Source organism: Monodelphis domestica, chromosome 6 (genome assembly GCF_027887165.1).
Source record: "Monodelphis domestica isolate mMonDom1 chromosome 6, mMonDom1.pri, whole genome shotgun sequence".
Classification (NCBI taxonomy): Eukaryota; Metazoa; Chordata; class Mammalia; order Didelphimorphia; family Didelphidae; genus Monodelphis; species Monodelphis domestica.
Window position 1 is genome coordinate 237250386 of NC_077232.1, and position 22160 is coordinate 237272545.

The following is a 22160-nucleotide window of genomic DNA, read 5'->3' on the forward strand; positions in this document are numbered from 1 at the left end:
CATTCCTTCCTTCCTTGCTTCCTTCCTTGCTTCCTTCCTTGCTTCCTTCCTTCCTTCCTTCCTTCCTTCCTTCCTTCCTTCCTTCCCTCCCTCCTTCCTTCCTTCCTCATTGCAGCATTCCTGATAAATGAACATACTAAACAGATTCCTAAGTGATTTTGGCTTAGTCACTTAAACATTTCAATCTACAGGTTTTTTTTTTTAATATATAAAATGAGAATATAAATTTAATGCCCTCTAAGATCTATTCCAGCTGCAAAACTGTGAACTTGTGGAACTGACACTGATTAATAATACTCTAAAAATGCATTCATACATAAAAGCAAAATACTTAAAACTCCAAAATTGGCATGACTACAGTCATTTATTTTTTTCTTATTTAAAAAGTAAGTTTATTGCTTTAATTGCTCTGTGCCTCAATTTTTTCATATGTAAAATCATTGTGGAAAGAGAGTTCTGAGTTCTCTTTTGGCTCTTAATATATATTTCTAAATTTGAGTCTAGGAGGGATGGAAACATGACCTTAAGCAAGCAGAGATAGCTCAGTTTTATAAAAGTCCTTAAACTTCAGATATTCAACCTCTATCACTCTGCTAATAAACTAACACTTCCCTTAAAGGAGCAGTGGGAATTGAGTAATGAAGCTTAAGGTTACCCATATGGCTGGTTTCTTGTGGTCTGAAAGTGAAGCCAAATAAACTGATAGGAATACTGTCTATTAAAGCATAGCTTTCCCTCCTCAGATTTTGCTTGTGTGGTCAACTTAAGATCTATATATCTAGGCATTTTAACACAATTATTATTAATAACATTATTAATATTATGACAAGTTTTCTGGTTATTTTATACATTTTTACTTTGAGCTAGGCTATAAAGAAAAAAATTGAAACAACATGCTAAATATAAAACTTGCCATCTGTCAATATCAATTAAGAATTTGTTTTTTCAAAGTTATAAAATATGCCTTGTAAAGAAAGGGATGATTCAAATGTCACAAACACAAACATTACTTTTTTAAACTTGGTGACAAATGAAATTGTCTTCAGAGCTATTAAAAATGAATGTCAGAATTCACAATAATTCTTTCTTTTTTACTTAGCCCCAAATAAAACAACCAAAACTTCGCACCTTTAATTTTAAGGGACTCAAGCTCAAATAAACAATTCAATAAAATTATATAGTTTTTCCTTCTGCAAATAAAATGAGAATGGGCCAGACAGTTTGCACCTTTGTGGAATGCTTAAATACACATGTTAGCAATTCTGTTGTGACTAGAATTACCCCAACCCCAAACCTGCCACCCCAGTTCCAATTATCTTTTAGTTAATTAGTATTTTGTCCCTAAAATTTTTAATTACAGGCATGTGATTTCATCAATATAGTGGGCTTTTCTCTCGGGAAATTTCCTGCCTAAATTCAGATGATTTTTTCCCATAATTTACAGTCAGAGTACTATTTATTACATTGATATAAGTGACTTACTAAGGAAGACACATAGGTATTATGCATGAGATGGAATTAATAAATTTTTATCTTCCTGATTTGTAGGTCATCTATCTGCTATGACTTGCTACCTCTCAACTGCTTAATAAAAGGTTTTATTAGATCTAAGGTGGAAATCTTAGAACCAGAGGTGGAAAAATACAGCAGAGGACAGTTGGTCCAGACTTTCACATTTTATAGATGAGAAAAGTGACTTCCAAGATATTACACAGCTAGTATCAAGGGCAGATTTGCACTCCATAGCCACTATTCCCTCCACTCTTCTCATACTTCCCTAAAACATTTTGCAAAGGATGGGTGTCATTTTATACCTGAGAAATAGTCAATAAGGATTTAATAAGAAAATAAAATGTTACCTCTCTGAGGTTCAAGCTGGATAAAACAATCAAACAACAAAAAAACAAACAAAATATGAAAGAAGTAACAGTGAAACTTGGAAATTCATATTGACTAATATTGATTGCTCATTGAAAAGAGGAAGATGTTTAAGATTAATTATGCATCCACAATAGGTCAAAGTATTTGTTAAAATATGGAACTGAACATAATATTTTCAGATGAAGAAATAAAAACCATAATCATACATAAATGTTTTAAATTACTGATTAGAGAAATACAAATTAAAGCCATTCTGATATGCCATCTCACACCTATCAGCCTGGTTAACATGACAGTAAGAAAAGTAGTAAATGTTGGAGAAGATGTGGAAAAATTGGGAAACTAATGCATTGCTGGTAGAGTTGTACTGATCCAAACATTCTGGATTACAATTTGGAACTGTGTTCAAGGTGCTTTAAATTGTGCATACCTTTTGATCTAATAGGAATACTACTAAGTCTGAATTCCAAAGATATCAAAGATAGGAGAAAGGGTCCTAAAAGCTCTTTTTGTGGTGAAAAAAATGAAAAATGAGGGGATGTCAATCAGTTGGCAAATGACTGAACAAAATGTGATATATGATTGTATTGTGCTTTAAAAAATGATGAACAGGATGATTTCAGAAAACAAACAAAAACAATGAACAGGAAAGATCTACTTGAACTGATACACAGTAAAATGCATGGACCCAGGAAAACATCATAAATAGTAACAACAATATTGTATGATGATCAAATATAAAAGACCAAGCCATGATAAGCAATGCAATGATCCAATACCTTTTTAAGGACTTTTTACACCTCCTAAGAATGAACTGATAAGTCTGAATACAGATTGAAGAATACTATTTTTCACTTTATTTTATCTGTGCATTTTTCTTTTGGGGTTTTGGTTTAATATGTGTATTTTCTCACAATGTGACCAATATGTCAATATGTTTTGCAAAATCATACACATATAACTGAGAACAAATTAATTACCACCTCAGAGAGAGGGAGACAATTTGGATCTTATAAATTCACAAAGCATGTTAAAATTATCATATGTAATTGAGAAAATAAAATATCAAAAAAACAATTAAGGAGGGAAACAATGAAATGAGAAAGAGAATAATTTTGAAAATGAGCTTGGAAAGATCTACATTAAATTATGAAGAGCAGAATGAGCAGAATCAAGAGAACATTAGATACAACAATAAGAATATTGTTTAAAGCATTATTTATGTATGTCTACTTCTAGAGAAAAAACTGATAAGTAGAAATAAGACATAATATATATATATATATATATATATATCTTTATCTCTATTTATCTATCCATCTTTCTAGATCAATGTTTCCTTATTCCAAAGCCAACATCATATTCATATATATAGATATATATATAGATATATAGATATATATATCTTTTTGTCAAATGCTTTCTCTAATGGCATAAGGAGAGGGAAGAAGGGTTTTAATGAAAGAAAGAAAGAAATTTAAATTAAAAAGGAATTCCATTATGGTTTAAATTAGTTTAATTACATCAACTCAAGAAAGAGAGTAAATATTAGGAAAGCATGATAGCATGCCCTCTCCTTATGTGTATAATAGCCACTTTGATACTCACTAGAAGGGAAGTATTCTCTTCAGAATCCTTTGAATTTATAACAAAACAGGAAAGTTCTGGAAGCTACTCAAATTAAATGATATAATAATAAAAATATTAGTGATATTAATCAAAACTATATTTAAGTAGTCCAAGTAGTACCAAGAATGATAAAAAAAACAAAAACTTACAAAGATTGAAAGAGAATAAACAATATGAAATTTAATGACACAAGAGAAAGGGAAATAGGCTATTTTTTCTTTTCTGATATAAATGTCATTGAGGAGTATCTGATCTATAAAAACAAAGCAAGAACATAAAATAATAAACAAAAAATGTTTTCAATGAATTGAATTTGATGAAAACAAGTTTTCTCTTATTCAACTCAAAATCAATTCAGTACAGCAAACATTTATTTGGATTTTTGCCATCAGGTAGATAGCATTAATCTGCTTGTGTGGTATAAATCTGCTAGAGGAGATACAATTTTAAGTAAAATTTAAGAAAATCCTGGACCTCACAGACTTGAAAACTAGTAGAGGCATATGATTGAGTTACTTAGTATATATGATTTTGCATGATTATACATGGTTAGTATCAAGAGTGGAGTGAGCAAAGTGTTAAGTGAAGTTAAGGAGAGGAATAAGGCATTAAGGATTAGGAGAGAATCAGGGAAAGGTACATGGGAAAAGGTAGCATTTAATCTGAATTTTATAGATAAGAATTGATGTATCTAAGAGAAGGAGGTAGATGATTTAAGTAATGCATGAAAAGAAGACTATGTTCCTTTTTTCAACCGCAGAATCATAGGATCAAATATGTAGATCTAGAAAGGATAGACTACCTCAATTAGTTCAAATCCAACATCATATTCACTGCTCAAGGTCACATAAATATTAATTGGCAAAAGCATGATTTAAAACACCATTTTACTTAGTCACAGATCATTCCACTGTGTCATTATGAATGAAATAATTCTAAATTTTGAATTTTATGGTTAGAAAAAGCATAAAAAATCATTGTCATCCACCTAAATGGATAGAAATTCTTTATATGCTCTCTCTCTCTCTCTCTCTCTCTCTCTCTCTCTCTCTCTCTCTCTCTCTCTCTCTCTCTCTCTCTCTCTCTCTCTCTCTCTCTCTCTCTCTCTCTCTCTTCTTTCTCTCTCAAGAAATGTAATGGAAACTGCCTGTTTCATTTTGTTTTGTTTGTGCATCTTAGTGACATGAGATCAAACCACTAGAATCAGAAGACACCTTATAGTAGAGGTCATTTAGTTTAACATTCATTTTACTGAGGATCAGAGAGATTAAGTAACTTGCATGTAGTCAGAAAACTGATTTTCCAGGGCAGCTGGATAACTCAGTGGATTGAGAGCCAGGCCCAGAGATGGGAAGTCCTGGGTTTAAATATGGCCTCAGACACTTCCTAGCTAGCTGTGTGACCCTCAACAAGTTGCTTAACCCCCATTAAGTCTAGCCCTTACCATTTTTCTGCCTGAGAACAACTACACTATATTGATTCTAAGACAGTATGTAAGGGTTAAAAAAAACAAAAAAGAAAATAAAAATAATTTTCAGTGACTATTTTTGTCCATTTTACCACATTTTCTCTTTAAAGCTAGTAAATGCCAAAAAGTGGAATTTGAATTCAAATCTTCCTCACTCTGGGCTTCACTGCCATTGTACCACAGTATGATTCCTGGTAACAGTAGATTATTAATTAATGCTTATTCAAAATAATTACTGAATGAACAAACTGACTATATACTATATTCTCTGATTTGGGAGCTTAGAACACTGATGCTTTTTGGTTATCTTTCATCCAGAGAATTTAGAGGAACAGTGAGAGAAATGATTAACAAAGTCCTGTTAAGGAACCATCACCAGTTTCCCTGTCATTTATGATGAGTGTATGTTGTCCACTCAAACAACAGCTTTATTCCTTATATAGTTAGTCAATACAGCTCCTATAGAGTAACTCTGTCATGACTGACAGGTAAAATCCTTGTCAAACTTTCATTTTTCTTGCTCAGCTCTGCGTGGCTGGTCAAATAAGTTGTTGTCACTAGCACTATTATTTTTAAACTCAGTTCATTCTGTCTTTCATTTGGAAAAGGACCTTAAGAGATCATCTGGTTCCAAGTCCTAGATTATTTATGCTATTCTCCCCAGTTCTTGAAGGCAGTAATTGAGATCCTCACCAGTTAGGAACTAAGGTGATACAGTTTATAAATTATTGCTCCCTACCTCAGTGCCATTAAAATGTCTCCATTAGTTTTTCTAGTCAAGGGTGTTTCTTCCTTAAAAAGAATGCACTTTCAGACTTTAAAGGGGAAGGAGAAGCTTAGCTGACTAAGGTGTTTTTCCCTGAAGCAGAAAATATCTTGTTGTCACAATCAAAGAGCAAAGGTAGGTGAGCTGTGCAGAAAAGGGAGGCTGTAGCTGCTTCCAGACCCCTAAGAGAGCACTTCTTTCTGCCAATCTGAGGATGCCTGCAGGGAGGTGATAGCATTGTCGTTATAAGGATAAACAGTTCATCGAAGTAAATTTTTGAAAAACACAACTAAAAGTTTGTCTATTATTGAAAGAAGACTGGCACATATCAGAATTTACATATTAATCCCTTGCAATACATTCCGAACAGTTTTCCTTAAGAGAGAACTATAATTGCAACAATTATACCTGGCAATAACTGTTCGGTCTGTCTCAAATCATTATTGTAGAAAGACGAATAATAATAAAACAAAAGTACTGCCTATTTCTTTCTTAATGTCATGAAACAAAAAGGTTTATGAAGTATAAACTAATCTATAAGAGAATAAAACATTTAGTGGCATTGGAAAATACATTATTTGGATGAGTAATTTGTCTCAGTTTGTGAATGTATTCTAAGCAATCCCTATACTCTGAATGTGCATAATTTAAATCCAGGCACATTGTTTGAAAGCATTTCTTCCAACTCTGTGCTTACTAAAGTTTTGTTCTTTCTTCAGTGTCCAACTCAGGTGCCACATCCTCCATTACATCTTCCCATTCCAACTTCTAGGACACAGTTTCTTCATCCATAGCATGAGGGAATTTGATTCCTCTGTGTATTGATTTCGTTTTAATTTCTGTTGGGGTACAAAGAGATATTGTGGCATGCTGAGCTGGTCTTGGAGTCAAGAAGATCTAGGTATAACCCTGGACAAGTATTTTAACCCCTCAATAAATCAACTAACTAATTAGATTTCAGAAAAATTGCTGCTCTTCAGCAATATAAGGAATGACATTGAATAAGTAAATCACAATTTCAGTCTATATCTATATCTCTTTCCATATATAATCTATGTACATATTTAAGCTACATCTGTTTCTGTATGTCATATATATATATATATTTTAACTAATATATTTGTATACTTTGATATTCCATATATATGCTATAAGCAACAATACTGATGTGTACTGATAAGGTATGCATATTTCAAAATGCATATACATATATATGCACTTTTCTATCTTATGATGAATATAATATGAATATATACAGTGACAGAATTTCATCATTTCAACATATGTTTTATCTTTACAGTTTCTCTCTCTCTCATAGTATAAGATCATTGAGGACAAGGTCTTCATTGTTAGCATCATCATTTCTCCCAGAGTTTATTTTATTACACATAATAATGTCTTTAACAATTGTTTATTTAGATGAAAAGTAAACAACAATAAGATGGTATTAATGATTGTATATCAATTCAATTATATTCAGATGTTCAATTTATGCTTTGTTAACTAGAAATACTGATTTTATACATATATTTAAATGCATGATAAATATATATATATATATTGCTAAAGAAGATTGCCAATTTTCAAACCTTGTCTATTAGGTTGAAAATATACTCATAATTGAAACTTTTATAAATTGTATCTGCTTTCCCTCAGGCTCTATATTCTCTCTAAACTCCATTAACTGAAAAATCCCTGAAAATGCAGAAGACAAAATGAATTTCATGAAAAATCTACTTATCTGTCTCAAGAGTGCTGGTAAACCAATATGGGAAACATGATTATATACCATCTCTCTCTAACAATACAGATATCCATTCAACTAGATAAAGAGTATTACAAATTTACTCAGTAGAAGAAAAAGCCAATTTTAACTCTGTACCTTTGGAATGTTAAAATCATCATATCTTGTGCATTCCTCCACAAATATGAGTGATTACACAAAATAAACAAACTTAAAATAATAGAGTCTACATTGATTCTTTATGAAGGAGCATAGTTATTCCCTATTTAATTTTCTCCAAAGAAAAAAATAAATAACATTTAGGAAGGTTATAGTTATGAATGTTATATATTGAATGAATGGGAAAGGCATCTTGAGTTGTAAAATTAGAGAAAAAGTACTTATAAATGTTAATTTTTCTTTTTAAAATTCAATAAAATATTAAGAATTAGAAATAGTTTTTAAATCTACCAAAATATATTGTCATAATTTTTCTTAGAGAATTGCTTATTCTGGATAAATAATAGCTATTACACTTTAATTTCTACCAATTATTGAAGAGTGAACTAAAGAGTCTAATTTCCAAAGTAGTACATTTTTAAAGCTTAAACAAAGTCATAAAGCCACTGAGGTACTATGTTCTGTGGTAAATGTATAAGCAATAAACTGTGTGCAGATTGAAAGTTAAAATAAAATAATAAATTTTTAGAAAAGTGATTTGGAATTTTAAATAGAGAAACTGAATAATTAGATTAACAATAAAATAAATATTATCCTAAAGTGAAAATTTTTTGATAAGCCAAGTTTCTATCAATCAATCAGGGTCACTTATTAAGTAACTATGATATTTCAGGTACTCTGCTGGGCATGAGGTACATGATGAATGAAAATAAATAACCCCTATTCTTTTTTTTTTAATTTTTACCTGTTTAAAATTTTTTTTAATTTCTTAATTTAATTTTCAAATATTTTTAATGTTTACATAATTCTTCCTCTCCTTCCCCTTTTTCTTGTCCCCCTCCCAGAGCCAACAAGCAATTCCACCGTGTTATACATGTATTATCACTCAATGTCTATTTCCATGTTATTCATTTTATGGTAATCTTTTAAATACCAAAACTCCACATCCTATAACCTTATAAACAAGTGATAAACCATATGTTTTTCTTCTGCATTTCTACTCCCACAGTTCTTTCTCTGGATGTGGATAGTGTTCTTTGTCACAAGTCCCTTAAGATTGTCCTGGATCATTGCTTTGCTATTAGTAGCAAAGTCTATTACATGTGATTGTGCCACAATGTTTTAGTTTCTGTGTACAACAATCTCCTAGTTCTGCTCATTTCATTCCATGTCATTTCATGGAGGTCTTTCCAGTTCTTAATGAAATCAAACAGTTTATCATTCCTTATAGCCCAGTAGTATTCCATCTCTATCATATACAACAATTTGTTTAGCTATTCCCCATTCACGGGACACCCCTCATTTTCCAATTTTTTGCCACCACAAAGAGTGGAGCTATGAATATTTTTGTACAAACATTTTTCATTATTATATCATTGGAGTACAAACCTAGCAGTGGTATTACTGGATAAAAGAACATGCATTCTTTTAATGTGCTTTGGGCATAATTCAAAATTGCCTTCAAGAATGGTTGGATAAATTCACAACTCCACCAACAGTGCATTAGTGTCCCAAATTTGCCACATCCCCCCCAACATTTATTATTTTACTGTCATATTGGCCCATCTTCTAGGTGTGAGGTGGTACCTCAGAGTTGTTTTGATTTGCATTTCTCTAATCAGGAGGGAATTTAGAACACTTTTTATGTGATTATTGATTATTTTGATTTCATTATCTGAAAACTGCCTATTCATATCCGTTCACCCCTTTTTAACTGGAAAATGGCTTGATTTCTTGCACATTTGACTTAGTTCCTTATACATTTGAGCAATTAGACATTTTTCAGAGGTTTCTGTTATGTTTTTTTCCAAGTTTGTTGCTTTTTTTCCAATTTTAGTTCTATTTGATTTTGTTTGTACAGAAACTTTTTAATTCATTATAATCAAAATTATTTTTTTTTCATCTTGTATCGTTCTCTATCTCTTGCTTGGTCTTAAATTATTTCCCTTCCCATAGATCTGATAGGTGTACTATTCTATGTTCACCTAATTTACTTATAATTTCCACCTTTATATTTAAGTCATTTACCCATTTTGAATTTACCTTGGCATGGGGTATGAAATGTTGATCTAAACCTAACTCTCCCATGCTGTTTTCCAATTTTCCCAGCATTTTTTGTCAAATAGTAGGTTCTTGTCCGGAATCTTTGGGTTTATCAAACACTATCTTGCTGAAATCGTTTAACCCCAGTATATCCTATCTCTTAGCCAGTACCATATTGTTTTGATCAGCACTGCATTATAATTCAGTTTAAGATCTGGTAGTTAGTTCCAAATCCTTCATTTTTTTTTCATTATTTCCCTTGATATCTTGGTGTTCTTCTAGATGAACTCCAAGTTGTCTTCTTTGGTATTTTATTGAAGGAAAACTGTAAATAAGAGTTTAAAGTGTTAAACATACAAACTGAAATATTGTTCTGTTCATTGTTTAATGTAAAAGTGGTACCAAGATGTGATCACTCTGTCAGTGATTATGGGAGCACCTCTAATGATGCCAAAATTCTGCCCACATCTCCCTTTGTTTGCAACAAAGCTAGGAGACAGATTGAAATATCCATGGCATTTGAGTTTTAACACTGAAATAGATCTTTGAGACCATCGAGTCCAACATACATATTTTACAGATGAGAATACTGAGGTCTAAAGAGACAAAATCACTTGTCTACTGTCACAGAGCTAACAATTGCTTGAGGAGAGATTTTGACCCAGGTGTATGTTTATATATACGTATATATGCATATATATTTACATATTTTTTTCAAAGCCTTGTTTGCAAGATATGCCTGCTCTCTCTTAACTTTACAACCTGACATCCTCTTATGAAAACAAGTTAATGGACACTACTAAGTCTTTATCCCAAAGAGATCAAAGGCACACATACACACACAAAATATTTATAACCACTCCTTTTGTGGTAACAAAGAACTGGGAAATGAAGGGACATCCATCATCTGGAGGATGGCCCCAAATGTTGTGGTATATGATTGTAATAGAAAACTATAAGAAATGACAGACAAGATGGTCACAAAAAACCTGGAAAGGCATATAAAGTGATAGAAACTGAAGTGAGCAGAACTAAGAGAACATCTTATACAATAACAGTAATCAAGTACTATAATAAACTTTGAATGACTTAACTAGTCTCAGTAATTTAAGGATCCAGGACAACTCAAGAGACTCATGACAAGAAAATGCTATCCATTGCTATAAAAGGAACCAATGAAGTCTGAATACAGATTGAAGCATGTCGGTCTTTATTTCTTCTATGAATTTTTCTCTCATGTAAGAGACATGTCATTTTTACAACATGATTAACATGGAGATAATATATTGTATAACAACACATGTACAACCGAAGTCATAGTACCTGGTCTCCTGGGGAAGGGACAGGGGTGGTCAGAAAGGAGAGAATATAGGGCACAAGATGTCAGAAAATAATTATTGAAAACAGTAATGATATCTGGCAAAACAACAACAACAACTCAACAACTTTAAATAACATTATAGTCAGGTTTAGCAGGGATAAATTCCTCTGTCATTTAAAAAAATAAATAAAATTACCCAAAACAAAAAGATGAATTATTTGTGGACAGAATAATGCCAATCGCTTAAGTTATTAATTTTAATCCTTTCCTGAAAATGGACCTACTATTTATGTAAATGAAACACCATATGACTGCCTAACATATCAAAATGTAATCATATTACTGTATCTCTTTGACATGTTTTTTTTCCACTGTTTTTATTTTTTTTTTAATTTCTTATGGGGGGGGAGGACCTACTTGTACAAAAATATTTAGAGCTGCTCTTTTTGTGGTGGCAAAAAGTTCTACTGTTTTTTTTTAAAGAATGCTTTATCACCTTTGCCTGACTGGCACAGCAGAAGCAGGCTTGTCCTGAGGGGATGGGTTGCAGTGGTGAGGGATGGCTTCCACATTCCCCCCTGCCCCCTTCCTTTGGTTCTTTCAGGTAGGCCCAACTAGGGCCGCCTTGATTCCTCTCCTCCTATACTCCTTCTTTCCTTCTTCCCCTGATCTCTTTTCCCCTCCCCGCACTGCAGCCTCAGCATGATCTTGGTCCAGAGTGGGACCCCGGGACTGCTTGGGGAGAACTGGGTTCTCCACAAGGCCTCCTTCTTCCTCTCTGCCCACCTTCTCCGGATCTCCAGGGTTTCTTGGCTTCTGCACACCGAGGCTATTTTCTAGTCAGTTTAGGGCTTTGGGGAATGGAGGGGAACAGCTAGAAACTCACCACCAAACCATAAAATAGCTATGCCATGCCAAGATGCTGAAAGGCCCAGCACGCTGCTGCCACCATGCACCTCCACCACCAAAGGGTACCAGAGAGAGGAAGTGACGCAAAATATACAGACCTTTTACTCTTGTGTCTCCTCCTCTCAATTTTCACATCTATCAATCACATCAGAGGCTTTTCTCCAGGACTGCCCATCCTTTAGTTCTCATCTTCTTTGATTAGATTATATCTTTTGAGTTACTTAAAACTTCTTTGTTAAATTCACCTTTTGTTAGTTACTTAACCTTTTTGTGATTAATTTAACCTTTATAGTTACTTAACACTTTTTGTATTAAGATCTAGCTTAGATATTAAGACTTAGCTTAAAGTAAGAACTAAGTGCCTTCCTTGTTCAATCAGGAGATTACAATTTCATCTTCACATAAAGTAAGATCTAAGTAGGGTGGAGTAATTTAAAGTTCACACCCAGTAGATTAAGGCAAACAGAAGTTGTGATTTAGGAGCAGTGAGGTATCTTAAGTGGATCTAGAGTCAGGCCAAGAGAGGAGAAATCCTATGCACTTTTTAGCTGTGTGAACCTGGGCAGATCATTTAACTGCCATTGCCGTTCTTTTGCCTTGGAAGTTACACTTAATATTGATTCTAAGACAGAATACGATTTGCAAGGCACTAATATTTCTAGATCCTTGGGTTGCCTTGATGTTCAAAGATGAATCCCTATAAAGCTAATCTCCAAACAGACAAATGAAGCCAAAACAGCTCCTTGAATTCCAAGGACTTTGAACAGAATTCCTTCTAAGACACAGCCTGGTGATGAAGAAGCATTTGACTATAATGAAGAAGAGTGGTATGGCTGTAAAGGAGGTAACCTGTTTGGAAATCAAGGAAGATTTCCTGGACACAATTAAATTTCTTTTTATTTAGAATATTTTTCCTAGTTACATGATTCATGAACCCCCTTTTTTTTCCTCCCACCCCTCTTGAACTTGATAAGCAATTCCACTGGGTTATACATGTATCATGGTTCAAAACCTATTTCCATGTTATTAATATTTGCAGTAGAGTGATCTTTTAACATCCAAACACCAATCTTATCCCTATTACACTATGTGATCCATCACATATTTTCCTAATGCATTTCTACTTCCATAGTTCTTTCTCTGCATGTAGATAACATCTTTCTCATAAGTCCCTCAGAATTGTCCTGGATCACTGCATTGCTGCTAGTAGAGAAGACCATTAAAATTGATTGTACCACAGTGTATCAGTCTCTGTGTACAATATTTTCCTGGTTCTCCTCCTTTCGCTCAGTATCACTTTCTGGAGGTTGTTCCAGTCCCCATGGAATTCCTCCACTTTATTTTTCCTTTGAGCACAATACTATTCCATCACCAATATGTACCACAATTTGTTCAGCCATTCCCCAATTGAAGGGCATCCCCTCATTTTCCAATTTTTGGCTACCACAAAGAACACAGCTATGAATATCCTTGTACAAGTCTTTTTCCTTATTATCTCTTTGGGGTATAAACCCAGCAGTGGTATGGCTCAATCAAAGCGCAGGCAGTCTTTTAAAACCCTTTGCATAGTTCCAAATTGCCTTCCAGAATCTTTCCCTCTTTTCCTGGACACAATTTTGGAACCTTCAGATAAACATCTTAGGTGAAAAGGATGATACTCCAGTCCCTTTCAGTAATAAATGTGGATTACCTATAAAAATTTATTGGTGCAAGATCCCATGGAAGCATTTTTTTTTTTGCTATGACTGTGCTATTTTGCATGATAAAAAGACAGATAAGATGTGCCCAGGCTGTAATGATCCTGTGCAGCAAATTGAGATGTGTATGTGGGGTTCTCTCTTCCAGTGTAACATTGTTCAAGGGTGTAAAAGAACATACATGTCTCAAAGAGACTTACAGGCAAGCATCAACCATTATCATATGAGAGCTGCAAAACCTGTTACTTGTCCTCCAATTGAAAATGTCCATCCTCCCATTGCCCCCCCCACCAGCTGAAATTTCTGATCATTTTATAGTGCCTCTAGACAAGCACCACATGAGCCATATTCCGCCAAAGCATCACATCCTGATGGCACTACCTCCTTTGCAGCGTGTGCCACATGAGCATTATAATCAACCGCATGAAGATATTTGAGCACCTCCTGCAAAGTTGTCAATGCCTTATTCATTCTATCAGGAAACCTTTCAAATTACAACAAGAAAACACAGCAATTTAAGAACTGATTCAAATTGCTTACCATCACCTTGAATATTAGGGTCAACCAGTGGTTTCTCACTGTAAAGATTAAACTTAATATTCAATAATCCAAATATTATCTTAATACTATTTAAAATCCACTTAAAGCAGAGAGAAATTAAAAAAAAAAACAGAAATTAAAAAAAAAACAGAGAAAGGCAAAAAACTGCTCCCTCTTCCACGCTGATACCAGCCAGAGAAGGTGTGGGCAGAAAATGGAAACCCCAAACCCCAATCCATGTAAGGAGATGCACAGACAGGAAAAGGAAAAGGGGATTGTGGGAAATGTAGTGTCGGGTTCAAGATTCTAAATCAATGCATCACCCTCATCCTAGTATGCCTCCACCACAACATTATTCACCACCACCTCTTCCTCCACCACCAATGAGCCATCCAATGCAGAATCCTCCCCAGGCAGCAGGTAATCCTCATATGGTTTATAGCCAAGGTCCTCCTCCAACAACTATCCTACCCCCTGGACACATCATTGCCCAGATGTCTCTATACATGAATCCTCCTCCTCCACTAGGACCTCCTCCCTCTCAACATGGTGGTCCCACTGTATGTGCTCCCCCTCCTCACTACTATAACCCCAACGCTTTGCCACAGTTCCCTGAAGATCTAGGAACTCTGAGCCCTCCATTCACAGAGTCTTGGAATATTCCAAGAATGCAGGGGCTGCCCCCTAAACACCCAGCACTACATCATACTCAGCAGATGACATGTAGACCAGATTTCCCATGATAGTAGTGTTTTGAACTGAAGATACAATGGGGGTTGGGGGTAGGAGGGCACTTTATATATTTTGAGGGAGGAGAAGCACACCTTACAGAGGTGGCTGTAAAACATTCTTAGGGTCTTGTATCTTAAAATGTTTTTAAGCCTTGACCTGAGGACTGACTTCAAGTATACTGTAGTGCAGATAAGTGGCTCAGTAGAGCACAATTATATTTTAACAACTTTGTGCCCCTAGTGTGGTAAATTGACTCAGAGTTGATGATTTTATAATATTATTTCTTGGAAAAATAATCATACATTGAACCACTTTCAGAAGTATTGCTTTTGTTAAATCCAAGGTTTAGGTTTTTCTTGTGATAAATTTTGTTAAACTGTGTAAAATAATTACATTTCCATATGGTTGTAAAGATAAAAAATAATGTTTTTTATAATTTCATTAATATTGTAGGTTATTAACTTCAAATATGATGCTTAAATACAATAATGATATGAACATAAATTCTATTCTGTTATTCCTGATACTACCTGATAACAATAGAAAATTACAACTACCATGAAAAAACGTAAATTCTCTCAGATATATTAATTATTTTAATGGTACCTAACATAGGAATTAATTTAAAGCATGTCCCAACAAAACAATCTGAATAATTATAATCTTTTTTATGAAAGCACTAGAACACTTAATCAATTAGAAGCAAGAAAATATTTTAATTTTAACTTTAATTTAAATACATTTGTCTTCAAATTAGCCATTCCAGTTATTTGAAATCTTTTTGTGACTCTGAAAATATTTCCTTTAGGTTCTTTCACTCCTTTTCCTAATTCTATAAAAAAAGGTTTTTTTTTTTTTTTTTGCAGTTTGATAGGTATGGCTTAGGTAGGATTATCATTATCATTAGCTCTTCCTACCAATGAGATATTTTGCCTGTTTAGATCTAGTTTTATTTGTGTGAAAGAGTTTTGTAGTTGTGTTCATATAATTCCCAACTTTGTCCTGATAAATAGATTCTTAGATTCCTATTTTGTCTAGAGTGATTTTAAATGGAATTTCTCTTTCTAACTTTTGCTGCTAAGATGTGTTGGAAATATATAGAAATGCTGATGATTTGTGGGTTCATTTTGTACTCTGCAACCTTGCTAAAGTTGTTAATTATTTCCACTAGCTTTTTAGCTGGTTTTTTTCAGATGTTCTAAGTAAATCATCATATCATCTGCAAAGAGTTCACTTTCCTCATTGCCTACTCTGATCACTTCAATTTCCTTTTTTTCTCTAATTGCTACAGCTAGCATTTCTAGTACAATATTAAATAGTAGTGGTAAAAATGGGCATCCCTGCTTCACCCCTGATCTTATTGTGAAGGCATCTAAATTATCCCCATTGCAAAAGATATTTGCTGATGGTTTTAAATAAATAGCTTATTATTTTGAGTAAAGACCCTTATATTCCTATATTTTCTAGTGTTTATAATAGAAATGGGTGTTATATTTTGTCAAAGGCTTTTTCTGTATCTATTGAGATAACTATATGGTTTCTGATAGTTTGGTTATTGATATGGTCAATTATGTGCATTGTTTTCCTAACGTTAAAACAGCTTTGAGATCTTGGTATAAATCCACCTGGTCATAGTGAATAATCCTTGTGATAACTTGCTGTAGTCTTTTTGCTAGTATTTTATTTAAGATTTTTGTATCTAGCTTCATTAAGGAGATCCATCTCTAGTTTTCTTTCTCTGTTTTTGGTCTTCCTGGTTTGGGAATCAATACCATATTTGTGTCAGAAAAGAATTTGGTAAGACTCCTTTTCTTATTTTGTCAAATAGTTTGTATAATATTGGGATTAGTTTTTCTATAAAAGTTTGAAAAAATTCACTTGTGAATGCATCTGGCTCTGAGGATTTTTTCTTAGGGAATTCCTTGTTAGCTTGTTCAATTTCTTTTTCTGAGATGGGATTATTTAAGTATTCTATTTCTTCTTTTGTTAATCTAGGCATTTTATATTTTTGTAAATGTTCATCCATTTCACCTAGATTGTCATATTTATTGTCATATAGTTGGGCAAAATAATTCTTAATGATTGCCTTAATTTCCTTTCCATTAAAGGAGAGATCACTCTTTTAATTTTTGATAATGTTTTGTCTTCTTTATTTTTAAATTAAATAACCAATACATTATTATAGATTTTTTTCCCAAAATACCAGCTCCTAGTCATTCATTAGTTAGATATTTCTTTTATTTTCAATTTTATTATTTTCTCCTTTGCTTTTTAGGATTTCCAATTTTGTCTTTCCAATTTTAGTCCAATTTAGGGCTTTGCCTTGGGGCAATTTTCACTTCCTTGTCAGAGCCCTTAGTGAGCCCAGTTGTATAGAGCTCTGATCCTCACCTCTAGGGTCAGAGATTTCCAAGTGAAGGTCTGTGTTTTTTTGTTGGTTGTGGTATAGCCAGCTTCAGTGACTTGCCCTGAGGTTACCTTCACTATTGCTGCTACTGCTGCCATCTCTGCTGCTTCCACTGCTAAGTGATGCTAGTGCTCTGGAGCTCTGAACCATACCTCCAGGCCATGGGATTTCCAGGGGTAGTTCTGCAGTGTTTTATCATGAGGTTATTTTCACTGAGGCTGCCCCTGCCTCTGCTGAGTGAGTCTGGTGCTATTAACCTTTGGATCTTACTGCCAGGACTTGGAGCCTCTAGGGGTGGGTCTGAATTGCTTTTTCTTTAGTGAAACCATCCTCCTAGAATTTGGGGGTTGCCCATGTCCTGGCCCTGCTTCAGAGGTGGTAGGTGTGAGGTTTGGGGGTGGTAGTCAGTCTACACTTTTTCCTTGTGCAGCTCTACTCCCTTATATAGGCAGACTCTTTTTCTATGGCTACCTTTTACACTGTACTCAGTGGGAGAGCCCCTGTGCTCACCCTGTTTTAACTTCTGTCCTTTTGAGATGTTTTAATAGCTCCATTTGGAAGGATATTCAGAGCAGGGTTAGTATTTCCCTTCTACTAGGCCAACATCTTGGCTCAGCCCCACAATATTCTGAAGAAACTTCCATTTTAATGGGTAAAGTAGTATCAACCCACATGCAAATAAATATAAACTACTATCACAGTAAATATCAGGTAATTTTAAAGCAAGTGATATGTAACTGTCATTGTTGGGGGAATTCAATCAAATCAGCTTCTTTACTAATTAATAATAATAAATTCACTAAATCAAATTAACTTTTCCACTAAAAGTAAAAAAGCCCTTTTTTCATTCATTTTTAATGGATAATCATTATGATATGTATTGCTTTCTGGCCCTTAAGCAGATGGGGAAATGGAAAAGGGTTTAAACTTTTTTTTGTTGCCTCAGGGTCATCATTTTGAGTATAGGTTTTACATTACATCGTAGTATCTATAATTGTAGGAACTTTGGAATAGATAGAGCTTTTTGCTACTCCTTGGACAAACTATTCAATGTTGTGCTTTTAGAGTTCTGTCTGTCTCTTTGTTGACTCCTCCATTTACCTTGCCTCATTTTCACTCATCCTTTTTTCTCTAGGCTTCATCAATATGTCTCAGTTGCTTTTTCCTTCTCCACTGGTAATCTATTTCTTCCAAGAATTCTGCAGAGTCTGGATTTTGAAAAACTGCCCAACTGAGTAGCCATTCTTCATTTTCCAGACTTCCATGCCCTCTTCCTCCAAAGGTTGCTTTTCTTCTTCCTCACCAATAAATTTAAAGTCATTTACTACATATTTTTTTTCTTATCCTCATTTCACAATGCTTTGAGATTATGGTCCTCTCACCAAAACAATACAATATATCATGTTCTTTACTCCAATCTTTGATAAAATGGCCCTTTTAACTGAAGGTTATCTCACACACCGTACTCCATATACAGTTTTTAAAAATGATACCTTCTGTCCTAATATCAACTCCACAACAGAAGAGGAAGGACTAGGCAAACAGCTAGTTGTTTCCCAGAATCATGCAGTTAGGAAGTGTCTGAATCCATATCTGAACCCAGATTATCCTGACTCAAGGTTTGGTACTCTACCCAGTGTGCTTCCTAGGCTACCTGATTACTAAGGAAGAAATGCTCTGACTCCATAGTTTTCTTATTTATATCACTTTATTTTTTAATTAAAAATTTTTAATTAATTAATTTAGAATATTTTCCAAGGTTACATGATTCATGTTCTTTCCTTCCCTTCCCCCTCCAGCTGACACATAATTCCACTGGGTTTAACATGTATCATTATATTTATATCACTTTAGAATGAAGTCTCCAATGCCTCTTAAACTTCTAGGCTACTCAATCTATTGACCTCCTTCAAGAAAAGCTTTGTCTTTCTATAGCATATCATTCCCAATTTGAGCATACAGAATGTCGGTTGGTGCATCTATCTATCTATCCATCTACCCATCCATCCATCTATCCATCTATCTATCTTTCTATCTATCTATCTATCTATCTATCTATCTATCTATCTATCTATCTATCTGTCTGTCTATCTTTCTATCTATCCATACATCCATCCATCCATCCATCCATCTCTCTCTCTCTCTCTCCCTCTGTCTGTCTGTCTGTCTGTCTAGCTAATATAAATTCCTGTAGGTAAGAAATTGCTTTTTTTTTAACCTTTGTGATTTCAGATTTTAGCAATTACATGCTTATTACTTTTAAAAATTGAATTAGACTACCTACAGGATGATAAAGATTTCCTGAAACTTCCTATATATATATATATATATATATATTCAGTATATTTTTCCACATGCAACACATACCTCTTTAATGAATTATGATTTTCATTCATAGTTCCTAGATTGCTCTGTCATTGTGCACTGAAAATTCCCATATCAGCAACTTGATCATAGCAGAGTTGGGATTCAAACCTAGAACAACTGAATTCAAATCCAACATTCTTTGCCATTTGCAAACTCTTTATTTACTATTTTGTATTGGCTATTCTAATGATGATGATCTCCCAACTTTACTAAACTTCCGTGTGTATAATGTAATGACTAATCTTTTACTTTCTTGTGCTTGTATGTTTCTCAGACTTGTTCTCTCTAGTATATGACATCAAGTATCAATTGTTTCTACCTATAATGAAGTCACTTAATGAAGTCTTCATCTTCTTTCTTGCCATGTCAAATCTATGGAATCCTTCACATAAAAACACAACCCAATGCCCTAGAGAACTTTACATGATTTTACATGACTCACCTTATTCATGCTGCATCCACGTGCTCCATGGTTTACCCATCTTTTTGTACTCTTCTCTATTTTTATGCATAGATTTCCATTTATTACATATAGATTGATGTTTATTTTCTGGAATACTGAATTTCACTAATATTAAGAGAAAATATCTTATATGAAAATCCTGAAAAGTATAATACTGTGACCTCTAAATCCAATGAACTGAAAAATTCTGAATACTGGAAACAAAGGTACTGTCCATTTTAAATAAAATATAAACAGTGATCTTAAATGGGCTAACATTTTTTTTCTCAGTGCTGTGTATGCCTTTAAATGCAATTACATTTCTTTCCTTTTTTTAGATAAGCATAATTTAAAGTTCTATTTTATCTGAGGTATTGTTGTCTTATTTCATATGGAGTTTATTTGGCCATTTTTATAAGCAATGTTCGTTGCTCTAGCTATATTCCAATATTACCTGAACTATTCATTATCTCTATGCCAGCCACAGCAAGTTCGGAGTAAGTAAATAAACTTTAAAGCTAGACATGATGAGCAGTAGGGAATGTATATCAAGTACCTAACTTAGTAATAACCAACAACAAATAATGGTGCATTTTTATTTTGCTGCCTTCCAAAAATGAAAAACCCAAGGAAAAAATATACATACATAAATACATTTTTAGATACTGAGGCTTGTCCTCCATTAAGTCTTATTTTTTCACCTCAGTGTGCTCAGAGGTGACCCAGAATTTTTGAAAGCTTCATTCAGCAGTAAGGCAAGGAGAAAAAAGGATTTTAATAGAGGACAAACTTCAAAAAGTCTATGCAAAAAAAAAAGTTTATATGTGTGTTTATTATGCCTCTGTTTTCCCCTTCTTGGGCTTCCATTCTGGAAAGTATGTACTGTAAAGCATCCTAATGGGGTAAGAAAAAAATTGAGAATGAATTAAGTGGATAGATTGGGTCTCAGTGTTCAAAGATGAGACTCTAACTGCAGAGGGACTGTGTTGGGTGTGCTAGTCCTTATTTGTGTGTGCATGTCAGTTTGTTTTTCTCTTCAGTTTTTCTCCTGATTTATGACACTAAATTATAGGAGATATAAATAACCCTTATTAAATGCATTAATAATTACAGCAATTTTCTCCATAATCAGACCACTCCCATTATAAGCTATCAGGTGTGCTTTCAAAAGAACTCTCTCTTCTCTTATCCCAGAACCTGACTTTTTCTTCTGGTTAAATCTGCTCTATTAATATTTGCTTCATTAGGTCTGGCCTCATCCTCTTCTATTTCTATTGCTTCCCTTTGGAAAGTTCTTTACCTTTCTAACATTGACTACCCTATCCCCCACAAACTGCCCTGAACTCCCCTGTTTGGGAAGATATATACATATATATATGTACATATATATATACATATATATAATGTTAAATTTTATCTTTTTTTATTAATTTACACATGTTTTCTAAAGTTACATGATTCATGTTGACTCCCCTTCCCTCTTTTCTCTCTGCTGCTAGAGTTGACAAGCAATTCTCATGGGTTATACATGTTTTATCACTCAAAACACATTTCCACATTATTCCCTTTTATAAGAGAATAATCTTGTAAAACCAAAACCCCAAATCATATTCCCAATTAAATAAATGATAAATCATATGTTTTCATCTGAATTTCTCCTCCAACAGTTCTTTATTTAGGGGTGGATAGCACTCTTTTTCACAAGTCCTCAGAATTGTGCAAGATCATTGTATTGTTGTTTCTAGCAAAGCCTATTCCATTTGATCATCCCACAATATTTCAGTTACTGTGTTTAATGTTCTCTTGGTTCTACTTATTTCAGTCTGCATCAGTTCATGTAGGTCTTTTCAGTTCTTTCTGAAATCAACCTCTTCATCATTCCTTATAACACAATAGTATATCATCACCATCATATACCACAATTTGTTCAGCCATTTCCCAGTCTATTCCATTGATTCACCCTTCTATTTCTTAGCCAATACTAGATTGTTTTGATAATTACTGCTTTATAGTACAGTTTAAGATCTGGTACTGTTAAAAGGGAGGCCAAATATC

The 22160-nt window shown here is 33.8% G+C and overlaps 1 protein-coding gene and 2 pseudogenes across 1 annotated transcript; all 3 read left to right on the plus strand.

The window, feature by feature from the left end:
- Window positions 1-11917: 11917 nt before the first annotated feature.
- LOC100013500 (E3 ubiquitin-protein ligase Hakai-like) lies at window positions 11918-14208 on the plus strand (annotated as a pseudogene).
- Window positions 14209-14471: 263 nt separating this feature from the next.
- On the plus strand, window positions 14472-14915 carry LOC130453515 (E3 ubiquitin-protein ligase Hakai-like). Its single transcript, XM_056803823.1, has one exon. It carries the CDS (start codon window positions 14472-14474, stop codon window positions 14898-14900), a length of 429 nt encoding a protein of 142 aa, XP_056659801.1. The 3' UTR covers window positions 14901-14915.
- Window positions 14916-18724: 3809 nt separating this feature from the next.
- The window catches only part of LOC100616743 (uncharacterized protein C6orf136 homolog), a 44517-nt pseudogene continuing 41081 nt past the window's right edge, over window positions 18725-22160 (plus strand).